Genomic DNA, 25,255 nt, shown 5'->3' with positions numbered 1-25,255 from the left:
CTAACATAACAACCACCATAGCTCAAGGACAAGACATAAAATTCTGCTGGGTACCTAGTCATGTCGGAATAAAGGACAATGAGAGAGCAGACTTGTATGCTGCTCAAGCTGGTGGCAAGCCAATAAAGATTTCCCCACTAAATCACCCGCTAGTCCCCACTAATCCAATAACATTATTCCAGTGACTAATCCTTGCTATTCTCCATTAATGCATCTCAATCCACCCACTAATTCAAACTAATCCGCCTTAAAGGGGCCCAGAAACACAATCTTAGTTAACTGTTTTGCCTGTTGATTGCATACAGTGAGTTATAATGGTGCTATTAGCGTCGGTAACACCGCATACATTCCGTTTTTTAATATTTTAATGTCCTCCCAAAAACAACTTCATGGCTCTGATGGTGTCGCCACACAGTGGCGGGTTTTTAGCAGCGGATATGACATCACCTGGCGCGAGCTTGATGACCGGACAAACAGTAAATATACTGCAAATTGTGTGAATAAACAGAGACACATTTTGTCACCTGTCTGCGTTTTATATTAGATCAACAAAAACAACTTGCTTGTCTTAGATAAAAGCCTTGCAAAGCAAGTAAAATAAAAATACACCACCAGGGGCGCTCTGGCATGGAAACGACGCTGCCAGTCTCAGCAAGAACGAGTTACAGAGAGCAGGCCATCATGGAGTACAAACTTCCGCGACGTGCTCTGGCTGGCTGTTTTGATTGGTTGCGCCAGGTGCCGTCATTGGGAGAGCGAAGTAGGAGTGGGAAGCCCCGCCAAAATCGAGTTGAGGGCAGCGTTTTGTTTGCTTGTATTTTGAAATTTCTTCGCTGAATAACTCCCGTTCCTGTGCATCGATTCCTGTAATTCTTTTTAAGTCAGCATCTGTGTGACATAAAGAACCCACCTGAAGTATAGCCGGTATCCCCCTAGACAGTGTTTCGCAGCCCCTTTAATCCATTTTGTGGGGTCAGCCTACTTCCAAAATTTTGGGGGTCCTTTGGAATTTTTTGAGAGTGGGCCTACTTCCAAATGCTTAGTATTAAGGATGACCCCAAGTTTTTTTCTTTTGATGGGTTTTTCCTTGGTTCAGGAACCGTAATATGGATGAAACGGGTTCTGTTTCATGCGGAGACAATGTATTGCGCGAGGCATATAATGTATACAGATGCTGCACTCGTGAGCTGTTCGCCGACTACGGTTACCCAGTGTGATATTCTGAGAGCGATGAAAAGTATGCGCTTACATTAAAATTATTCTTTCATAGGTAACACATACACGTGCATCTTCTTGCATCTTTTTTAGGGTAAACGATGTCATTTCACAGTTCATCTTGAAACATGCAATATGTGTTGAAAAAAAAAAAAATAAACTGCAAGTATGTTGGTGAGCTTTTTTGTTTAGGGGCTTAAATATGGTACTGGGTATGATTCACGGCACTGATTTTTTGTAAAACATGGAAGCCAGTCAAATGTTTTTCAGTGCCTTTATGTGGTAAGTTGGGCTCCATATACTGAAGCATTTTCACTATGTCTTTGGGCACAATTATTTCCGGTGCTAATAATGAGAGGTTCTAGCTTAATGAGATAGTTGTGCACGTCCAGCCTGTTCTTCCCCAGTTATCACTTAGAGTACTTGTAAATAAACTGATTGCGTGGATGAAACACCTTCAAGGGTTGCAGCGCAATACCGTACAGTAGCCTATTCCTATGTCTATATTGAAAACTGCATACATGTGTGTTTAAGCTTTATGTTTTATATTTAATGTTCCATATTTAATAGCTTCAGAAGTGTGGCTTGCTGAATAGCTTGTGCATTACGTTTGATGGGTGAAGCCAGCATAAACAGGCACGGAGCCAGCTTTTGTTTACGCTGGTTTCGCCCGTCAAATTCAGCTTTAATTTATGCACCTTAGCTTCAAGTAAAGCAAAAAAAAAAAATACTTTTTTTTTGAGGTAGGATATGGATTTCGTCAAATGCTTGACCAGTGTCTTAATGCCTGGGACGTTGGCCTGCGTTCAGTTATGGCAATTGCATGGCTTACTGTAGATTGAGTTTTGTGTGCCGAAGCTGTCCGTTAGGAACGAGCTAAGTCAGGACATTGGACGAATTTTGACCACCAGTGGTTTTTAGGGCGCACTGCCATCACACAGCAAGCTTGCTGTCTGCATGCATACGCAGTCAACGCAGCTGGAAATAGAACCTGCTGCGCTGACCTCAGTTGATGCTGCAGGTAACTGCAATCTCTATTAAATACAATATCAAGGTGAAAGAAAGCACTTTATTTGTTTGACCGTAACCCGTACTGCGTCTATCAGCCACATTCTGTGGTACGTATGACATCCACCGTTGGGCATTGCACCAACTTTCTTCACGCTCTTTTGCCTTCATCCGTATGCGCTATAGTGAACTCATTATTCGTTGCGCCCCCCCCCCCAAGTAGTTGGCATCGAATCAGAAAACCCATCCCTCAACGAATACAGGGAAGCTTCTGGGTGTCCGCGATCATCCAGTTGGTCGGTGTATTGTGTGGCTGGTGGCGCCCTCTATAGAAAAGTGTCGGGACGTCAAGGTGCGGCAACATTGGTGTGAGCAGTGGTGTTTGTTGGGTAGGGTGGGACTGTTTGCATTCGGCATGCCACACTTTGCTTGTCTAAACAGTTCGCGGTAGTATGCCGACAAAGTGTGGTGTGGTTGATTGAGTCACAAGGAATACTAAAGTACCCGGCATAAGTTTCATCAAGTTTATTGCGATCGGGTAGGGGTGAAAGTGACGAGCAGTAGCCATGGAGCAGGACAGGTTCGGCAGTGGATCGACTTTGCAGCTGGCATTGCATTTCTGCATGGAGATCTGGTCAGTTAGTTTGCATCTCTTAATCTGCATGGTTGCTTTTTGGTCGCGTGTTGAGTAGTGGAAGACTCAGTGCCTGCAACTTGTTCGCATTCTGTTATCTCTTAAAATTAGAAGTTTAGACGTGATATTCGGTATGTGCGTGATGCTCAGTTGAACGCAGGGAGGCTGTTTTCAGATGCCAGTCACCCGGACTATGTGCTGAGCATCTCTTCGTGCAAAAAAGACAAAGCTGCTACCAGTTGCCTTCAACACTCACAGCAAGCCACTAAGTGCAATGTTCGAAGAGCACCAAACACAAATAGTAGTAAGATGCATAGTTTTTTGCCTATGTTCAGTTATGTGAGCTTCAACAAGGGTCTTTGAACACTAGTCTCAGAAAGCGATTAAACATTGTTAAGATCTCACCAAAGTTGCTCAGTATTATATCCCAGATTATCTGAATTTGTTATTGCAGGTCAGAGTCCACTCTCAGGATCAAGCGGAATAAGATGCATACTTGAGTGCAGATTTTCAAATAAGAAGCAGAGTTCAGCAGAGTCAGTTTGAAGCTCGAGGAAAACGTCTCTGTGTGCAGCCCTCCCAGAGCCAAGAGAGCATTTCATACATTGCCGGTGGAGTGACCTTGACTCCTGCTGCAAAGAGGCTAGCAGTATGTTCCAAAATAAAATGAAATAAAAAATAAATGTCTTCATAAAGCAGAATGAAGCAAATTAAATTCGCTGCACACATGACAAAGTTCCAAAGAACAGAGAGATTGCATCTGCCTTGTTCACATTAACTGCATGACTGAAGTGTCCAGTAATTTTTCACATTCTCTGGAATGAAGTGGCTTAGAGAGAACAGAAAGCACATCACAAGGTTCTTGATGTGAAAGAGCTGCTGTGCGACATCCTAGCTCTTTGTGCACTGGCAATCGAGTGTCCTGAATTAGCTGGGAAGTTGGGGATCTCTTTCCACCTCGCGCTTTCTCGGTTTCAGTCAACGGAGTCGCCTGCTGTAGCCGTGTTGGAACTAGGAGCAAAGGAGGAGGCCAATGCAGGTCTCGGCCTGGTAATTCTGTCTGGTGAAAAAAAGTGCAAACTACTTTTCAGGCACGAACAAAAATATCTTCAACCGCAAGCGACGCTCGCGTTTGAAGTGTTCGCACATGCGAGTTGGTTTCGAAGGCAACGTTGCTTGGCACTGTGTGAACATGCTCTGTTTTTGACCGCACCCCGCATCGCTGCCGACCGTAGTGCCGCCTTTGTTTGCAATCTGGGAAGAACTGCACTGTCCCTCTTGTACTCACTCATTGTCTGCCAGCACTGTTCTTCTCAGAATGATTCTTAACAAATTCGCCCAGCAACATACCTTGCTTTGTTTACAAACATGATGCTTGTCTGTAGGCTGGGAAACTTGCAAATATATGGAGGGATTTATCCGTTTAGTCTGAAAAAAATATCAAGTTCAGAAGCTCGTGATGGCTGTACATGCTAAACAGACCAAAATGATTTGATGCTTGGCCAGTTGACCTGTTCGAATACGCAGATTAGTGTTCCTTTATTATTGATTGTTTTATTATTATTATTATTGAGCCCGGTAATGAACCCACCCCGACACCCATTCGTTTTTCTGAAGCCCCCCCCCCCCCCCCCCCCCCCACGAACAGATTTTCTGGCTACTACTCTGGTGGTCTTTGATGTGGTGTCAGCGAAGTTGTCTACACATTCCTTGAAAAAAAAATTTTTAAGGGACACTTAAGGGTATGACATGATCGCATTAATGCAGGTTTTTTTTTTTTTTAGCCTCTGAGAACCCTTACAACTTTCAGAAGGTAGTGAGGAACCCCGCGAGTCTTGGGTTTCATACCTTCCTGCCCGGCATGCATTCAGAAGGGACCACACACCTCAACAGGTGCCCAGATTCAATGTGAAACCATCTATAGTTAACAATTACAGTGCAGTTAGTCCTCAAATAAAGCTGGTAAAGGAACAAGGGGGGGAGGAGCTAAGACAATGGCAATGCCGCTCAGGCTCAAGTTCATCTTTGTCTTTCGCACAAATGTGCACCTTCTTTTTTAAATTTTTATTTTAAATATTTTTTTCTTTCGGCACAAGACATTTGAGGTCTCTCTTGAACCAAGTTGAACGAACGTGCCTTATTGGCCTAGGTGTCTGACCTGCAGATCAGGGGTAATGGGTTCGGTTCCCAACTAATTTCCCCAATTTTCTTTTCAGTGTAATTAATTTACTTTGCATCCTTACTTGTCATAGTGACATTTGAGTCATGCTGTGACCTCTATATCCCTTTCAGGCGCCGTTTTTTGTTTTGACTGAAATCAATTATTTTTTCACCTAAGTAGTATATTCAGGCCTCAAGAAAGGTAATTTGTTAGCTTTCGAGCGTGACAGACCAGCAGGTAAGTTCTTACAACGATGTGGAGAGTTCCGTACAGAGTGTCAGATTTGTTAGAAATAATAGCATTGAAATGTTCTCGTGTGTCAGGTAAACACCCTGGGGATTGTGGAATCGCTTTGTGTTTCGAATATTCACATTACTCTCGAAATTGAGGAAAAACAATTGATATTTTCACTCGTGGCAAAATCTGTCTGCACAAAAACAGTGTAGAATGTGCTGCCTACTCACTCTTATGTGAAATATTATTTACTGCATTCGCTAGATGGTACAAAAAAGCAACTTATTTGCAGCAAGAAGGGTGCTCAATTTGACTGCAATAATGAAATCACTGTTAAGTGCTCCAGTTTCTGAGAAAAAGCTGTAAGTTTGCTGTATACACGATTGTGCTGAAGGGGTTGTGTATGAAGCGCCGTTCACGTGCGGGAAGACCTATATAGGTCAAACAGGAAGGTGCTTGAACACCCGCCTAAGAGACCACAACACTTCTTTGAAAGGGGCTCCGTCGACAAACTTGGCCTTGCATTACAGGAACTGTCCCCGGGATAACCAACCTGATTCTTCTGAAAAAATCATGTACCCCCATTTTTAATGAAACTAGGATCCTGTACAAGCACAAAGATAGACTAACAAGGGAAGTCAGTGAAGCGTATCATATCCACAAAAACAATGACTCGTGCGTGAGCACCCCCTCTGTAATAGTTCATGACTGTGAACTAAAGTATCTTGATCCAGCTGATTGATGTATCACTATAGCTTTTGTTGTTGCCATGCGCTCTTATTTGTTGACGGAGTATATATTGCGTGTTGTTTCTAATAAAACTTTCAGTTGATAGTCAGCACGGGTCCTGTTGTCCTCTTTTCTTTGTCCTTCGTCTTAGCGCTGTTTTTTCCCAGCAACACGATTGTGTACAAAGCGCTTGAAAGGGATATCACGGTTTGACTTGTGTTTCAGTCATTTCAGTTCTACAGCTCAGCATGTGACGTTGTCCACACTGGGTTCTCTGCTGGATGGGACCCTTAATGCTGTCATGGCAATATCACTTTCCAAAAGCAGTGTTTGAAGCCAGGTGTATGGTGTTCTTCTGCCCACATGTGCGATGAACGTGCAGTGCGTGCCGGCTGAATGCTTTCACTCTGCTCTTCTGTGGCAGATCCCCGAGGAGGCAGCCCTGGATGCTGAGTTCATCGATGTTTACAAGGGCACCAACGGAGTGGTTATGATGCTTGACATCACAAAGCAGTGGTGAGTACGGTTGGGCTTTTAGATGCAGTTAAACTTTATTCTGTAGAGGAATTCTTAACCCTTTCACCCACCGCGGTGGCTCAGTGGTAAGGCGCTCGGGTACTGAGCCGGAGTACCCGGGTTCGAACCCGACCACGGTGGCCACGTTTCGATGGAGGCAGAACGCAAGAGGCGCCCGTGTGCTGTGCGATATGTCAGCGCACGTTAAAGATCCCCAGGTGGTCGAAATTATTCCAGAGACCTCCACTGTGGCACCTCTTTCTCTCGTTCTTCTTTCACTCCCATCTTCTTCCCTTCCCTTACGGCGCGGTTCAGGTGTCCGCCAATATATGTGTGAGACAGATACTGTGCCATTTCCTTTCCTCAAGAACCAATTTACCAATTTAACCCTTTCACTGGCAGATTGATTCTTGTTGATTGCCGAAAAATGTTGGACTTTCTTTGCTGATTTTTGACAAAAATGACTGTTGTCAGGCTTAAAATGTGCTGAAGGCGCAAAACACTTTTCTAGGACAACTACCGTGCTCTAGTGTTGGAAATTGCTACAAACCCAATTGCCGATCGGTAACTCATCTTTGGTGGTGAGAGCAGTGCAACATCGGTCCAGAAGAGTGCGACTCTTCATTGACATCATTGTACAATCTCCCATGATGAGCTAGGAGTTAATGGTTAAAGAGTTAAAGGACTATAGACACCAATTTTTTGTTGCATTGTTTTCCTCTTTCAAATGATGTATAAGATATTGGTATACATGCATCAAGCTGTGGTACTCCCCCGAAACCGCGAAATAATTTAGAATTGAATTTCTTCTCTCATGCTGTATTGGCTTCAACAGCTGAGCAATGGCTATGATGAGTTTGGGTCATGTGAGACATGAAGTATATTCCTGCTCTTGAAGCTGGCTGCCCTGAGCATTGCGGTGTCATGCCTCACGGGATCTCCCTCCTCGGCACAGCCATCGCGGAGCTGTTGAAACCAATACAGCATGAGAGAAGACATTCAATTCTCTATTTAGTAGTCTCGGGCAAACACCACGGGGTGGTCCATGTAAACCAATGTCTTATTACAGAGAAGAAAACATGCAACTAAAATGACATGTCTGTACTAGTTGATTAAGAGTGAGGATTCTGTCCAACGAACTCATTTATGAAACACAGCACGTAAACCGTAATGTAGTGCCCATGTTTGTCCTTTCGTCTGGTCTTGCGTCTTTGTGCACTACTGCCTTGGAATTCGTTGCTATACCCACTCTCCCAGTTAGCAGCTGTCCTTCTTGGGTAATTCAAGCAGCTACTGCTGATCAAAGGTACTGCTGCATGAATGACACTCATAGTGGAACTGTATCCATCTTCTCCCAGCACGTTATGATTGGCTGTAAGTGCGGTCTCATATTTGTAGGGACAGCTCCATCTCCAATTTTCGCTCCTAATTTGATTCTGCCTGGTGCGGCAGCACAAGGCACGTTTATATATAACGCTGAGGAAATTGAAAACCACTCTATGATCACTATTCGCCCTAGCCCAGCCTCTGGGATGATCCACACCCAGAAAACTCATTCAGCGCATCAGCTTGTGCCAGACACCTGCATGGTGATTTCTTTTTTTGTTTTGTTAGCTTATGAAAGCTCTGCTTTCAGTGAAAGTAGCATCTATTTCATTAGAATGCGGTAATCTGTAGATTGAGGCCAACTTCCATTTGTCTCCCTGGCCAAAGTGGTCACTCAGTATCCCTGCTTCCATCTGTCAGAAAACCAAGAGAATGCTTTGGATGAGCCCTACGCACCTTTCAAACCCGACACAGAATGCCAGAAAACAGACAACAAGGTGGAATGGTCATGAGCCAGAAATGACAGTCCGTCTGTAACTAGCCTGGCTCGTCCAAGTCTGCTAGGGGGCTAAAACAGTGGGTTGGTGGGACAGCTGGTGACCAGTTATTTCGCGACGGAACAGTAAAAAAAGGGGGAAAAAAAGAATACAACACTCACCTGTTCCATCCTCGTGCACTTGTTCTTTCATTTTTGTTGTCCCATGCATACTCTTCTGTGCTTTTCACTTGCAATTATATGATTTCTACTTACTTAATTCGTCATCATCATCATCATCATCAGTCTGATTACGCCCACTGCAGGTCCAAGGCCTCTCCCATGTCTCTCCGATTAACCCTGTCCTTCGCCATTTGCGGCCACCGTATCCCCGCAAACTCCTTAATCTCATCCGCCCACCTGACTTTCTGCCACCCCCTGCTACGCTTGCCTTCTCTTGGAATCTACTCTTGTTACCCTTAAAGACCAGCGGTTATCTCGCCCTAATTCAGATTGATAGATTTTCTAAGGACCTTAGAGCTGCTGTGGCTTGAAAACACTGATGGATGTTAGATCATGCATGCACTTTACTGGGCCACATCTGTGCTGATGCAGCAGAAAAGCCTTTTTTGGTAGAACTGTGTGAGGGTGCAATGGAAACGAGCACAGAAAAAGGGGATGGCTGTGTTGATAGCATAACACATTTGAAAAGTCTTTGGAGGGGTGAGTCCATATGATAAACGTTTTGTTTTGAGTATTGGACTATTTACCTTCTATTGCATTATCATATACTAGTCTGATGCACTAGTGCACCTAAGTCCACCCACTAATTTCCACTAATCCACCTTAATCCATTTCCTGGTGTGGGCCGACTTCCAAAATTTTGGGGTCCTCACATTTGCAACTTTTAGCAGTGCCCTGTGATTGGTCCATTGGTGATCACATGGTGTCGATGACATCATGACCCTCTCAGTCGCATTTGCATATCTCAGGGAGTCCTCAAACCACCGCTGCTGCAGTGGTGCAGCGATTAAACATTTCACCGCTGCTCCACCAGTGGCTAGTGGCACTAGCCACTGGTGGGGCTAGTGAGACCGCGGTTGCTCTTGCCGAGCTCCCGTAAGGCAGTGCCATGATGATCAGGTGGCAACTGCATTGAATTTGGGAATGGTGGGCAGGTTGTGATGACGTCTCAAGGTCATGTGACCCTCTCGATCAATCGGGGAATTTTGTGACTGAGAAGCTGGACATTTTTTTTGAGATGACAGTCTAAATGCTGTCCCATTAATATCTACACGAAATCTTTCGAGAGAACCTTCTGTTGCACTTTGTTATAGAATGAACCTCCTTGTAGCAAAACAGATAAATGCCCATACAATCACTTATATCATTGCGTGTCACTCTTGAGTGAACGAGTGCAGAACAGATGCTTGTTAAGAACAGATCTGTGTGTGTTGGCAGGTGGGGGTGATACGGGGTGCTGTGGTGGCCACATTTTTAACGCATTAACGAAACATTGAAATCTCCCGGCCGCGGCGGCTGAATTTCTTTGGAGGAGAAATTCTAGAGGCCCGTGTACTGTGCGATGTCAGTGCACGTTAAACAACCCCAGGTAGTCGAAATTTCCGGAGCCCTCCACTACGGCGTCCCTCATAGCCTTAGTCGCTTTGGGACGTTAAACCTTATAATAATAATAAAAAAATAATAAATAAAAAAAACCATTGAAATCCACACTGCTCACTATTGCACATGACATATCTGCATTAAAATCTCCACCAGTGATTGCATCATACTTATTCTTTGTTATAAATATTAGGTAGGTTTCCATAGTTTCAAGAAGGGAACCCGCACTGCCAGATGGTGGTCTCTAGACCACAGACATTATGTTGTTTCCTGTTATAATGGAGATAGTTTAAACATGATCCAACATATAACACAGTTTATTTACCATTTCGCACTGAAAATGTGCATTAGCAAGTATGCCTGCACCACTGCCTTGACACATATTGTGATTCATAGAAAATGTTCAGAGTTATCGCCATCGGTTAACCAGGTCTCGAAGACCTTAACTACGTCAAAAGGGAAACCAAAGCTGCTTAAGAGGATTGCGAATTCATCTTGCTCATTCAATTGACCTAACATTTAGGTGAAAACATTTCAGCACTGATGGGCTTTCCAATTTAGAGGAAACAGCATTGAGGATTTCGTTTGGGAGTCGACAATGTGCGTTCGGTGCCATCATACTTTGTGTCACTCTTTGCAGCAGTGATGAATGTTATCCATTTACAGTGTCAGATGCTCATGCTCATCTCAAATGATTTTAACCTTTTGTATGAAAAAGTAGCAGTCTTGTCCTTCGAGTAAGGTTTCCACACAAGCAGACATTTTCTGTTCTGAAGCCATTGGTCTCTTTGCACTTGTCGTTAAACTGCACAAGGATGGCTGGCACCTTGTCCACTTTGGCAGGAAGCCAATGGCTTGCCTCGGTGCCACTGTCACTAATCTCTGCCGCAGGTAGTTTTTTACAAGTTGCTTTTCCTGCTTCACAATTGCAGCTCGTCCATATCTGCGTTAAATTGACGCAGTTCTTTGCATTATGCATTCTCAACCAGTTCCATCCTTTTGCGTAGTTGGCAGATTTTTTTGTCTTGGTTATCAAGTCGTTTCATGATTTCATCAAAATAATCAGACATTGTCTGTATAGACTGCTCAGCCCTTGCTTTCAGTGGCATTAAATTATCTAGTTTTTGGTTTAGTTTGACAAAAGGTCTGACTGGTTTGCCCGATAACTCAAGGTTTGGTTTGGTTTGGTTTATGGGGTTCTAACGTCCCAAAGCAACTCAGGCTATAAGGGACGCCGTAGTGGAGGGCTCCGGAAATTTCGACCACCTGGATAACTCAAGAATTTTTTGCATTTGACTTGGGCTGTCAGTTGGTTGCTCCTCTTCGCCTGTGGCCGTCATCAGCACTCGAATGTCAACAGGTTTGGTGGCAGTAGCAGGGGCGCTGACACCGTGACAGCGTGAATGCCGTGTCGTGGGTAGGGGACTGTGTTTGGTTATCAGTGCGGCAAGTGATCGTCTGAATAGTCCTGCTCAAACTTTAATTCCATGCTGCAGAACCTCTGCACCTCTGGTATCTGTGTAACAGCAGACGCAACGGGAACGAAAATCCCCACCTCCAAGACCATTCACACTGCATAGTTGCAGTCTCGCCCTGCTGAGCTGTGCACTGTTTCGGGCGCTGATTGGTGCATTGCTAGTCTTTTTCCCCATTTCTTTTTCTTGCCGCTGATCATTCGTTTACGCCAGCATGGTTCTTCCAGTGCTGCGAAACTGCATGTTCGTCATGTGTCATTCACTGTTTGTGCTGTGAAGCCCCTTCACACTCAACGCTGCCACTTTTGGGGGGGGGGGTGACACAGTAGCAGCGCCAGGGAGACCCTTACCACTTTGGAGGTGTTCTCCTTCGACGCTGTCGACAGTGTGCAAGCACTAAAGCATTGATGGAAATACAAAAAATAAGTCGCGCTGTTCTCACCTCAAAAGCAAGCAACCAGTCAGTTTTTTAGGGTCCTTCGATAATTCCAACTTTTGGATAATTTGAACTTTTTTCCAGTGTCCCGAAGTTGGAATTAACGAGCTTTTAGTGCAGTAGCAATAACAATCACAGCAGTAAGGTTTTAAGAGCATTAACTCTTACTCATCACGTTTCGAGATTTCGTGGGGTCTGCTACCACCCTGAGATCACAGCGCCATCTGTGACAGCAAATAGAAAACAGCACATCTCGCATTGAGACTTGTAGTCCCATCTAACACTCGTTACTCCGTCTTCCAGACAGTGGCGGCATTTTTTTTTCGTTAGTGTTGTATACTGGGGCTGAGAGTTGTTGCATCACAGGATAGCCAATTGGTATTGTGTGTGTACATAAGAATTGGGTTTGCTTAATAAGCTTTGTAGAGTCTGTCCCTGTCCTATTCGCTGTCTCACAAGGAGCTGACGTCTGCTTGCACCCAGGACGTTTGACTACGTGCAGCGTGAGCTGCCAAAGGTTCCGGCCAACATTCCAGTTCTGGTTCTGGCCAATCATCTGGACATGAAGCACCACCGAAACATCACTGAGGACCAAGTGCGCTTCTACGTCGAATCGGTAGAGCGGTGAGTGGTCGCTCTTCTTATTGTTTCCCCCTCGGTTTATTCACACTGATGCTTTGGTTCCATGCAACATCCTCCCCCTCAGTTGCATGACTGAGGCGAGAGGATTATTTCCACATGTCAGGCTGCCAGTAAGGTGAACTTGGTTAAGACCGATTAGTTAACCCTTTGAGGGTCGAATTATTTTGAAGAAAACTTTCCCAGGTGGTCAAATTACTTTATTGCGGATCTTGAATCTACAAAATGTATATAATCGAGAATAAATACTAAAAAAAAATTAGGAACAGTACTTTGTTGACAGCATCACTCACAACTGGAAAATGTTCAATAGAATAGAATAGCAACGGTGATAAGCAAGCTAAGAGCAGCACCAATAAAGATAGAAATCAACTTTCGCCGCCTCTGCAAAACAGTGCCCACAAAGAGAAAACACGTTTCGCGCGACTCCATTGCGATCCCGCGGCGGAATCGAAACCGCGTGGGCGCGTTGCCACAGAGGGCGAGAATACCTCGCGAGCAACGGTGGTAAGCAAGCTAAGAGCAGCGCCAATAAAGATAGAAATCAACTTCGGCAGCCCCTGCAAGACAGTGCTGACAAAAAGAAAACTCAAATTTCGCGCGACTCCGTTGCGATCACGTGGCGAAACCAAAACTACAAAAGGGGTGTTGCCGCAGTCTGTGCCGCCGCGCTAAAGCTAGACATAAGTTCTGCTTATCTCCGTAAGAAGGCAGCACAAAATTCAAACACTTCTTGTAAGTCCTAAGAGGTGGCAGCACCCCCCAGTGAGCACCCATTGTTCTTTTGGTGCAAAATTTCAAACGGAAGATCGAAACCGTACCCGTACTGCAAAGACCTTGCGGGACAGAAAACCGCCGCCGTACATATACGGCAAAAACCTTCAAAGGGTTAAGACAAACAATGTGAAAGTGTTTATTTGTCCATGAGTTAACTTGTGCGCTCTTGAGGCAAGCAAAAAAGCTTTTGCTGGCATGTGTGGGGAAGTGCTCTTGTGGGAGAGGTGTTCTTGCAGGAATTCTCGTGGAGATCTGGTGTGGTCAGTTTTCGCGAGGACGAAAAGGCGTGGGGCTTGTGGAGTTGGTAACGGCTGTGCTACGGAAGACAGAGTGGAGAAAGACAGAGAGAGAGGGGAAAAAAAAACAGTCGTGATCTCAGAGAGAGATAGAGTGATTAGGAGCCAGAGGGAGAGCAAAACAAAAAAATAATAGCTGCAGAAAAAGTGGAAAAAATTGACAGACTGTTACGATAGTTAGTAATGCAAAATTTGAGCGCAGCTCTTCACGCGTCACCTGTTACGCGGCTAGCCACCTTCGTGGCAACTGCCTTCCGATTGTCCATTCCTCCACTTTTGTAGTGGCAGTGGCGTTTTGCTCTGCTGCTATGGTTGCCAGGTGGCGTGTTATACTGACAGCGCTGATGCCAATGACTGCAACACAGAATTCATGCTAAGAGCTGCGGTGTAGAAGGGATGTGAGCCTGAGCTTATTTCATGCTCTCACTGTTCAGCTCACTTGATTCATTGCTTTTGTGTAGGATATACTGCCGGATATATATCCAGCTCAAAGGGTATTTATTATTGCAAGGTGTATAAAAATAGCTACGTTTAACGCTAGAATCTTATCCAGTAAGGCTAGCTTAGCGGTGCTGTTCAAGGAACTAACGGGTATTAAATGGGATGTCATAGGGCTTAGTGAGGTGAGAATGATAGTTGAGGCGTATGCAGTGCAAAAGGACTGGCATGTACTGTGCTATCGTGGATTAGCAGATAGGCGAGAACTAGGTGTGGGATTCCTCATCAATCAGGATATAGCTGGCAACATAGAGGAATTCTACAGTATTAACGAGAGGGTGGCAGCTATGGTAATTAGGCTGCTTAATAAGAGGTACAAACTGAAGGTGGCACAGGTCTATGCACTTACATCCAGCCGTGATGACCTGAATGTCAAAGCTTCTGTGAGGACGTGGAACCTTCAATGAGCAAACTGAAAACACAGTACACTGTACTGATGGGCGGCTTCAATGCCAAGCAGACTAGAGACAAGGCAGTGGGGGACTATGGCATAGGAGGGAGTTATTAGTAGAATTCACAGTGAGAGAAAAATTTATGGGTCACAAATACCTTCTTTCGCAAATGGGAGAAAGGAAGTGGACATGGAAGAGCCCCAATGATGAGACTAAAAATGAAATAGACTTCATACTGTGTGCTCACCCTGGCATCGTAGAGGATGTCGAGGTCCTCGGTAAGGTCCGTTGTAGCGACCACAGTATGGTAAGGTCTCAAATTAGGCTAGACTTGAAGAGGGAACGGAAGAAACTAGTGAGGTGGAAGCCCATTGACGAGTTAGCGGTAAGGGGGAAAGTAGAGGAATTCAGGATCTCGCTGCAGAACAGATATTTGGCTCTGTGGATGACGACGTTAATGTTCAAGTAATGAATGATAATCTCACAGCTATCGTTATGGAGTGCGCTGTAGAAGTGGACAGTCGGATGGTTCGATAGGATAACGGCAAGCTATCTCAGGAGACTAAAGATCCGATTAAGAAACTCCGAAGCGCATCCTAGGCCTATCCTGCTTTGCATTGAAGCAGTCAGAGTGGATGGTGCTTTGGAACCAGCCATAAGAGGTCTAATTCTGCTAGAATAGAACAGTCTCTGCTGCCTTTTTTCTCACCACAGCAATGAGCGTGAGGAGCTCTCAGGCACCCCCAACGTTAACCTCTTCATGCGATTTGACATTGCCCAAGGCCGAACCATCTCCATGTGCGAACAGTGGTCGAGGGAGCATCGTTTGATGTGCCGAATGTTCGTGTGAATGGAGTAGTGCCGTACTTTTGCATGGAATTTTCAAGGGGAGGAGGAGGAAAGAGACTTTAATGGATAATGGAGAGGTCTGCCTGGTTATGGGCCTGGCATGCTACTCCAGATGAGGATGAAAGAAGAGGGTGCAAAAAGAGGTGACATCAAACATACTCAACACTCACACACTCTCACACACACAATGAGTATCAAAGTATGTCCACGAAAACCATGTCCCTTAGATGACTATCAAAGTATGTCCACTAAACCCGTGTCCCTTAGAAAAACTAAAAAAGCTTTTGTCCCTCACTCAGCCGAAGTTGCATCAGTCCAGGGTCCAAGGACATGCTCCAGGTGCACGGGGTCGTCCTGACGAAGTCCTAAAGCACCTAACAGTGCCTTGCGATGAGTATTAAAGATTTGGCAGTGGCAGATCAAGTGTTGTATATCTTCGCGCATACCACATGTCGGGCACAGAGGGCTACTTGATACACCAATTTTATAAAGATAGAATTTAGTAAAGGCAACGTCCAGATGAATTTGGTGCAGGCAATTACAGTCACGTCTATTTAAATTCCAGGGCATGCGGAATTCACAAATGGGGTCAATGCGAAAGAGGGGTCTGGGGATGTTCTCACTGTAGGATATATACAGTATTGACTGTATTTGGACATACCTTGCATGCTCACATACCCATTTTTGGCGGCACCTCTGAAAGGACCAGTGAGTTCTCGTGGCCCCTTTGAGTTTGTGCTAAAGGGAGTCTACTGTAATTCTGTGCATCGTTATCATCGCGTTCCAGTCATCTGTTTGTGTAGTCTTTGCTGTTTCAATATAAGAGTCCCCTTTGCTCTGTGTAGGCCTGCAGGCAGTGCCCAGATTCGCTATGCGGAGTCTTCGCTGCGCAATGGCTTTGGCCTCAAGTTCCTGTACAAGTGGTTCAACCTGCCTTTCCTCCAGCTGCAGGTGGGCATCTCCGGTGCTCTTCTGTCTGATCGCAGCTGTCTTGTTTGTGCAGTACAAAAGCGTAGTGTGGGAGGTTTCCATGATGACCACAACCCGCGTGTAAAGTAGTTGCCTTTTCATTATTGTTCACACATTCCCCTGTGTAGCTCATCATGAACTGTATTGGCAAAAAAGTATACAGAAGGGGTGATAGAAGCAAAGAGCAGCCATTTTTTTTTTTTTTTTACCTAACTACTACATATGCTGTGCACAGTTGACTGTAGTAATAGGGCTTCAGACCTTGTTGAATCTATTTTCTTAGCATACTTGTGTTGTTAGCACCCAAATTTGAAAGTGCTCTTTCAACTTTAGTTCTTGATATGTTTTAAAAGACACTCGAGAGAATATGAAATAGTCACAAACATGCATGCTCTCCACCGAGATGGCTAATCCTTTTGCTCATGAGGTGAGCCATATCCGAGCTTTATTTGCTGTAATAAAAAAAGATGTTTCCACAAATCAACCAGTATAATTAATTACAGTAAAAGCTTGTTAATTCGAACCTCATTAATTAGAAAGTTTGGATAATTTGAACTGCTGACGCAGTCCCGGCCAATGCCCATGTAAGCCTTCGGCATCGCACGCTCCCTAATTCGGACGCTGATGGTCTTGCATCGTGCTCCCGAAGGGAGGCCACATCCAGGTACGACCAGTGCAGCAAGCGATTGTCCAAATATTCCTATTCAAACCTGAATTTCATGCTGCGTAGTCGCTTGCGCACCTGTGACGTGCATGCAAGGCAGGCGTTAGGACGAACAGACGGCCCCATCTCTAAGAACAGTCACACCGCATAGTCACATCGCGTCACTTTTGCTTTTCGGAGTTTTACACCAGCCCCCATCAGCCAAACAACTGAGCCCAACCACACACCTGAACTGATTGCACATCGCTTGTCTTTTCTACTTCCATCTTCACCCCCCCCCCCCCCCCCCCCCCCCCCCCCTCTTCAGCACCACTGGGTGTTTCCATCCACAAATCCTTCCGTTTTCCCAGTGTGCCAGAACTGTGCACTCATCACGTGCCATTTGCAGTTTGTGCTGTAAAGTCCTCTCAAATGTGGTGCTGCCGCTTGTGATGTGCGCGACACAGTAGCGGTTCTTGTCTCAAGAGCAAGTAACCATTGCCCAGTGGTTACCAAATAAATTTACCGTGATGCAAGTGGTTCTTGTTAGCTTTTTTGAGTTCATTTGATAATTTGATCTTTTCGATAATTCAAACATTTTTTTTTGTCCCTTGGAGTTCGAATTAACGAGCTTTTACTGTTCTAATGACAAAACTTTCATGCAGTCGAATCCACTGCCTGCACTTACAGGCATTTGGAAATGCCCACTGTGTTCTTGGAAGGAGGAAAAAATGCCTTGGAGTGGTATTCTTCTCGACATGGGTTTAAAATATCTGCAGTACTGTCCTGAGTGGCTCCTTTGGAAAGGGAAGGGAAGGGGAGGAAAGTGTTTCTCAGAAATGTGCCCAGAGACCAGTGCTTTTTGGTTAAGACCATAAAGTACATGGCCTATCTATTGGGTATGCATTGTACTAGTAACAAGCCTTTAATAGTAGTTTAATGTAAAAAAATAATTCTCTGCACTGAAGCTTCAAGCCATGTTTACTATGGCGTTGAGAAGCCATGCAGTGAATTGATGTGTAGCCAGTACTTGTAGAGTGGCTTGAATAGGCACAGCCATGTGGCCGATACTACAGGGGGGCTCTCTCCTTTCAGCGGGAGAGCCTGCTGCTGCAACTGGAGCGCAACAGTCAGGAGACGGATGCGACTAACGATGAACTGGACATGCTGCAGGAATCTGAGGAGCAGAACTACGAGCTGTGAGCACCCTCTTCCCTCTGCTGTTCTTGGGGGGTGGCCGTGCCTGGCACTGTGACGTCACGGGTTTGCTGGCCACTGGCGTGAAGCTCGTTGAAATTGTTTACAGGTTAATTGCTTTACTTGATGATGTTGCTTTGTTAACTAAAACTCAAGCCATTAAGGTAAAAAAGGCAACTTAAATACCTGCGTGGTACTTTAAAGAAAGCATGCAAAAATAGGAATACAGTGAAAGTTTATTAATTCTGACCCCCCTGGTAATTGGAAATTTGGACCACTCGGACTGCCGCTGGAGATCTGCCAAACGCCCATGTTAGTCTGTGGTGCCGGAATGCTTACCATTAAGAAGCTCCTCTGCTTCCAACACTGCCGATAGTGTTCACCATTTGACAGAACTCCATGCAATTTCCATTATTGTGCAGTTTTTGTTTTTAACATTGGCCAGGTTTTTACCAAATTTTACTTTTGTGCGAGCAGTTTTTGGCAGTTTTTTGGCGGCCATTTTGTAATCTGAAAATATGTGGAATGAAAATATGTGGAACATATTTTCCACATACTTGAGGTCTAAATCAACAAGGTTTTACTGTACTACAAAAATAGCGAGATTTTGGTTCATGGCGGTCAAATAATAGCAGGGCTTATACTCTAACTAAAGAGCAGTGACCACGCATTGCAAAGAAGAAACAACCATGCCATTATTCAGCTTGGTTCTCCTAAAATCGCCCTGTTTTTTCATTCTTATTTGTATCGTCCCGTATTTGTTTCATTCTTCTAAAGTTGGAACAGTTGACTTTTTTTTTGCTGCTTCAAGCGCCACAAGATCGGCTTCTCATTTTCTAATTCTGCAAAAGCTGGGCAAAAAACAAAGTCAGTCTGCACACATAATGAAGTATCAGCTTGGATCAAATATGAGGATCAAATATCAAATTGAGCTGGAGCATTAAAGAGACACGGAGGAGAAATTGAAGTTGGCTTGTATCGACAGAGTACCAGCCCCTGATTACAAAAACGCCACTCATACTGACAACAAAGGTCTTGCAACATAGAAAACAGCAAGAACCAAAATACAGGTATCGCCGCCACAGGCGAAACTCGCAAGTACAAGCATGATGACGTCATAGGACAAAACAGTGTTGCTAGAACCAATGGTTCTAGCAACACCAGGACACGTGAAGCCACGAATCACTGAGGCGCAGCCAATGCATGCACAAATCTCCTTGACGTCACCAGATGGCGCCATGTGTCTGGCAGCTACGCGCGCCTGCAGCATCGGGACCAATCAGCGCCTGCTCACCGGCAGTAGGCGGGCTCCCGGTATTCCGCTAACGGTAACAAGGTACACAGTATGCTAAAGGTGTCTATTTCCGAGAACTTTGTTGACAACTTCGAGGACAGGATCCACCGTAACGCTGGCAAAACGCCGATGCAAACGTAAACGAAGCGGCGGTAGCGACGGCCGCAACGGCCGATAGATGCCTTCAACGTGCGGCCGGCGGTAGCTTTCTTTTCGGCTGCTGCTAGGCCGCACTGCTGGCTGCCAGAAATCACGGAGTCTGCGTTACGTCATGTGCACGTCATGTTCATGTCACTTAGTTCTGTGTCATAATAAGAGAATCCCAAGTTTGAATCAGAGCGGCGGGAAAAACTTTTTCAACTTCGAATCCAAATTTCTTAGAAATAAATGCAACTTTCACTGCCGGCCAAGCGGCAACAAAGCCATGACATGCCGAACTATCGGATTTTGCTATAAAAAAAATATTACTAGGGCTCTCCTCAGTGTCCCTTACAGGTGCATGTGGACTATTTAGAAACAATGCACCTTATACTCCGTTCATGTCCTTCATCAATTACTCTAATCAATATTGCAGCAGAAAGGTGCATTGTTCCTTTTAATGTTCGCATTTCAGCTGGCAATGGTTATTAAATGATAGAGGCACACATAACAGTCATGGTGATGACATGACTAACTTTCTGTCTCCAAAAGTGGACTCAGCATGACTTTCATGTACAGTGCACACTTGCAGTATTTTGTCATCTAGACTCGGTGTGGGCAGCACAGATTGCATTGCAGCTATATATATGCCGTATAGCTTAAGGGTGGGGCGAGCTGCTTTGGTGGCTGCTTCCAGGTGGCCAGCATGCTTTACGTTACAGCTGCTGCTTGACACATTCGCCCACTTTCCACCTTGGGAGGCATTGGGACCTCCAAGTTTGCACCACCATTAATTCAGATTGCACTTGGATCACTCCAACAAATGTCAGCTTTGGAGGTTGTCGGTGTCGACGTGGCCCCAAGTTCAGGATGGTGTTTGCCTAGAGTGGGAGCTAAAAGCTGAAAAGAAACAGCATTTTATTTCTCCACTCGCCAGTCTAGGTGTTTTAGTTTCACTACTGTTTGCAGCTCTGGATAATATTTGCATCATACATTGTCCGGTTGAACAGTTTGATTCAAATGTGATGCTTGAATACTATAGAGAACCAATGAGAGTAAGGTGAAAAACGTAGCGCAAAGAGACGAGGACACAGAAAGACGGACAACACACAGCGCTAACTTCCAACAATGGTTTATTTCAGAAAGAAAGGTGGTTTTATAACGACATCATGACCAACACGCCGTCAAACCATGAGCTAGCAAAGCGTATCAGCCAGGTATGCGAGCTCTTTCGCCATCAATGATACAGAGGGGGTACTAACACAATCATCTTTCAAAAGTGATATCCATTCCGCTTCTATGATTTCTCGTGTCAACCGGTTATTGTGCACTTTTAAAACCAAGCATTGTTCAAGAAGCGGTATGCAGTGACACGACCGGCAGTGGGCTGACAACCCTTTTCCACGCATATCATCTACGTCACGCCCATGCTCTCGAAGCCTATCATTCAGGCATCTGCCAGTTTGCCCTACATACTGCTTGCCACAGGAAAGAGGAATTTGATAAATGACATTTTCAATACAATTGACAAACTTTTTCCTATGTTTTTTCGTACAACCAACACCCTTTTTAGATTTTTTGAAATGTTTCGTACACAGATGACTCAACTTCTTAGGCGCCGAAAAAACCACTCTAGCTCCCGAACGTTGCGCTACTTTTTTGAGATTATGGGAAAACTTATGAAAATAAGGAATGACGGCAACTTTTTCTTTCTTACTCATGGCATCCTGGTTATCCTGGCCTTTTTTATTGCAGACTTTTTTCAAAACACCTTCCGCCACAGACACTAGGACATGGGAAGGGTATCCAGCATTCTCAAGCCTCTTGCACTGCTGAGAAAAACTTTCATGCATGAGGTGCGGGCAAGACTTCTTCAGAGAATTAAAAAATGAAAGGCTAGCAATAGATCTTTTTACGAGCTTAGAATGGGCTGAATGAAAAGGTAACAATGGTTTTTCGCCGCGAGGTTTGAACATCCAGCACGTCCGGTCATGATGCATTGTAATGCTGATGTCAAGGAATTGGATAACCCTGTTTTCAGGTAGTTCAAACGGTAGTTCAAGAGGACTAAAATGGTTACGAAAAAGGGTGAGAACATTAAGAACGTCATCCTTAAAGGAACTGGCATTACTGTTAAGAACAATCAGAAAGTCGTCAACGTACCTAAAAATCTTGATTACATTGGTATCTTTTACAATATCAGCAAAAGACCTGTCCAAACGGGCTAAAAACAAATCGCTGAGGATGGGTGCAATGCAGGAACCTATACAGATGCCATCTTTCTGAAGATAAGGTTTTTCATCCCATACTATGAACGTTGACTTGAGATATAATTTCAAAAGTTCTATAAATCCATTCACCGAGATGCCAGAAGCATTTTGAAAAACAATCGGCCCTTGCTGGTCTGTACATTCTTCAATACAGGATAACAAAGCATCATGCGGAATGGAATAATACAGATCTTTTATGTCCACAGAGAAAGCGCATAGGCCTTGTTTCTCATGTGACTTGAAAAAATCTAGAACCTGCTCAGAATTACGGACAAGAAAGGGATCCTGAATAGAAAGCAGCTTTAGTTTTTCTTGTAGGCACATGGCAACCGATTTTTGCCAAGTACCATTCTCGGATACAATAACTCGGAAAGGAACATCAGTTTTATGGGTTTTTGCATTGAAGAAAACGTGAATAAAGTCCTTATTACAATCCGTAATTCTTTTCAAAACAGAACCAAGGTTTAACTTTTTGCACAGTTTCTTCGCTTCAGCTTTTTTCTTTAAAATGTTTACAGTTGGATGGCAGTTAAAAGCGGAGGACAGAGCTTCACACGCTTTTTCATTAAACATACCGGACGGAAACACAGCAAACCCTCCTTCTTTATCCGCAGGAAGGAGGCACAATGAATGCTGCTCGAGATACGACTTAACACGATTTACAGGAAGTCTGGAAGGCTGCCACTTACATCTCACCAAGGTATCGACGCCTGCCGAAACACACCGGTCAGCCTCTTGTTCAGGGACGATTCGGGAAATCTGGTGAACGAACGTGAGCCGCTCCGCAGAAGACGTACTCAGACTACGGACTTCGTTTGGCAGCGACAACTGAGCTATCTCAGAAGTCAGCTTGGCAACAAGCCATCTTCACCCCGGTATGTCATCCATACCCCGCAAGGACTGGATCTTCCTGACCATGTGAAATCTGTTCTACCGTTGGGTCCTAAGTTTGCTCTGGAGCCAAGTACGTCTTCTGCGGAGTGGCTCACGTTCGTTCACCAGATTTCCCGAATCGTCCCTGAACAAGAGGCTGACCGGTGTGTTTCGGCAGGCGTCGATACCTTGGTGAGATGTAAGTGGCAGCCTTCCAGACTTCCTGTAAATCGTGTTAAGTCGTATCTCGAGCAGCATTCATTGTGCCTCCTTCCTGCGGATAAAGAAGGAGGGTTTGCTGTGTTTCCGTCCGGTATGTTTAATGAAAAAGCGTGTGAAGCTCTGTCCTCCGCTTTTAACTGCCATCCAACTGTAAACATTTTAAAGAAAAAAGCTGAAGCGAAGAAACTGTGCAAAAAGTTAAACCTTGGTTCTGTTTTGAAAAGAATTACGGATTGTAATAAGGACTTTATTCACGTTTTCTTCAATGCAAAAACCCATAAAACTGATGTTCCTTTCCGAGTTATTGTATCCGAGAATGGTACTTGGCAAAAATCGGTTGCCATGTGCCTACAAGAAAAACTAAAGCTGCTTTCTATTCAGGATCCCTTTCTTGTCCGTAATTCTGAGCAGGTTCTAGATTTTTTCAAGTCACATGAGAAACAAGGCCTATGCGCTTTCTCTGTGGACATAAAAGATCTGTATTATTCCATTCCGCATGATGCTTTGTTATCCTGTATTGAAGAATGTACAGACCAGCAAGGGCCGATTGTTTTTCAAAATGCTTCTGGCATCTCGGTGAATGGATTTATAGAACTTTTGAAATTATATCTCAAGTCAACGTTCATAGTATGGGATGAAAAACCTTATCTTCAGAAAGATGGCATCTGTATAGGTTCCTGCATTGCACCCATCCTCAGCGATTTGTTTTTAGCCCGTTTGGACAGGTCTTTTGCTGATATTGTAAAAGATACCAATGTAATCAAGATTTTTAGGTACGTTGACGACCTTCTGATTGTTCTTAACAGTAATGCCAGTTCCTTTAAGGATGACGTTCTTAATGTTCTCACCCTTTTTCGTAACCATTTTAGTCCTCTTGAACTACCGTTTGAACTACCTGAAAACAGGGTTATCCAATTCCTTGACATCAGCATTACAATGCATCATGACCGGACGTGCTGGATGTTCAAACCTCGCGGCGAAAAACCATTGTTACCTTTTCATTCAGCCCATTCTAAGCTCGTAAAAAGATCTATTGCTAGCCTTTCATTTTTTAATTCTCTGAAGAAGTCTTGCCCGCACCTCATGCATGAAAGTTTTTCTCAGCAGTGCAAGAGGCTTGAGAATGCTGGATACCCTTCCCATGTCCTAGTGTCTGTGGCGGAAGGTGTTTTGAAAAAAGTCTGCAATAAAAAAGGCCAGGATAACCAGGATGCCATGAGTAAGAAAGAAAAAGTTGCCGTCATTCCTTATTTTCATAAGTTTTCCCATAATCTCAAAAAAGTAGCGCAACGTTCGGGAGCTAGAGTGGTTTTTTCGGCGCCTAAGAAGTTGAGTCATCTGTGTACGAAACATTTCAAAAAATCTAAAAAGGGTGTTGGTTGTACGAAAAAACATAGGAAAAAGTTTGTCAATTGTATTGAAAATGTCATTTATCAAATTCCTCTTTCCTGTGGCAAGCAGTATGTAGGGCAAACTGGCAGATGCCTGAATGATAGGCTTCGAGAGCATGGGCGTGACGTAGATGATATGCGTGGAAAAGGGTTGTCAGCCCACTGCCGGTCGTGTCACTGCATACCGCTTCTTGAACAATGCTTGGTTTTAAAAGTGCACAATAACCGGTTGACACGAGAAATCATAGAAGCGGAATGGATATCACTTTTGAAAGATGATTGTGTTAGTACCCCCTCTGTATCATTGATGGCGAAAGAGCTCGCATACCTGGCTGATACGCTTTGCTAGCTCATGGTTTGACGGCGTGTTGGTCGTGATGTCGTTATAAAACCACCTTTCTTTCTGAAATAAACCATTGTTGGAAGTTAGCGCCGTGTGTTGTCCGTCTTTCTGTGTCCTCGTCTCTTTGCGCTACGTTTTTCACCTTGCAGTTATGAACCAACAAGCCCAAGCATATACCCTTCTGCAATGAGAGTAGTGGTATGGTGGTACCTGGCTCCATTAGAGAGGCAATATAGTTGCCTCTTTCGTAGTAACATTCATCCCTGTTAAGCTGTGAGTGTAAGCACACTCCTGCACTTTTCAACCTGTGGTCGGCTACAATTTTGGCCCTTGCCTCTCGCAGTTTTGTGGAGACCCTCAACAACCGGCGGAGGCAGATGGCTGAGCAGCTCTCGTCTGCCTCCAAGTTTGCGGCGGAGGCAGCAGCTGCCATGCCCAACGGAATGCCTTCCAGTGCCACAACAGCCAACTGTGAGTAGGATGCACATAGTTAGTCTCTTCAGGCCAGTTGGTTAGTGGGATGACCCACTGCATCTTCTGGTCTTTTGCCGGTTGTAGGTGGAAATTCTCAACAACTGTGAGCAGAGGGACTGGTACTGGATGTCTTAAGAGTTTGCAATTCAAAGAAATGG

The 25,255-nt window shown here is 44.6% G+C and overlaps 1 protein-coding gene across 6 annotated transcripts in view; it reads left to right on the top strand.

The window, feature by feature from the left end:
• The window catches only part of LOC149356696 (rab-like protein 6), a 76,613-nt gene that overhangs the window by 16,320 nt on the left and 35,038 nt on the right, over positions 1-25,255 (top strand). For all 6 annotated transcript variants that reach the window (XM_089584281.1, XM_089584284.1, XM_089584283.1 and 3 more), the window contains 5 exons: positions 6,406-6,497; positions 12,316-12,456; positions 16,129-16,234; positions 17,991-18,094; positions 24,967-25,094. In XM_089584281.1, the coding sequence (XP_089440407.1) occupies positions 6,406-6,497; positions 12,316-12,456; positions 16,129-16,234; positions 17,991-18,094; positions 24,967-25,094 (571 nt within the window). The remainder of the gene's footprint in view (positions 1-6,405; positions 6,498-12,315; positions 12,457-16,128; positions 16,235-17,990; positions 18,095-24,966; positions 25,095-25,255) is intronic.

The sequence above is a fragment of the Amblyomma mixtum genome, chromosome 3 (genome assembly GCF_055824585.1).
Source record: "Amblyomma mixtum isolate Tamu chromosome 3, ASM5582458v1, whole genome shotgun sequence".
NCBI lineage: Eukaryota > Metazoa > Arthropoda > Arachnida > Ixodida > Ixodidae > Amblyomma > Amblyomma mixtum.
Note: the sequence above shows the minus strand (reverse complement) of the source record. Positions and strands in the feature narration are given on the sequence as shown.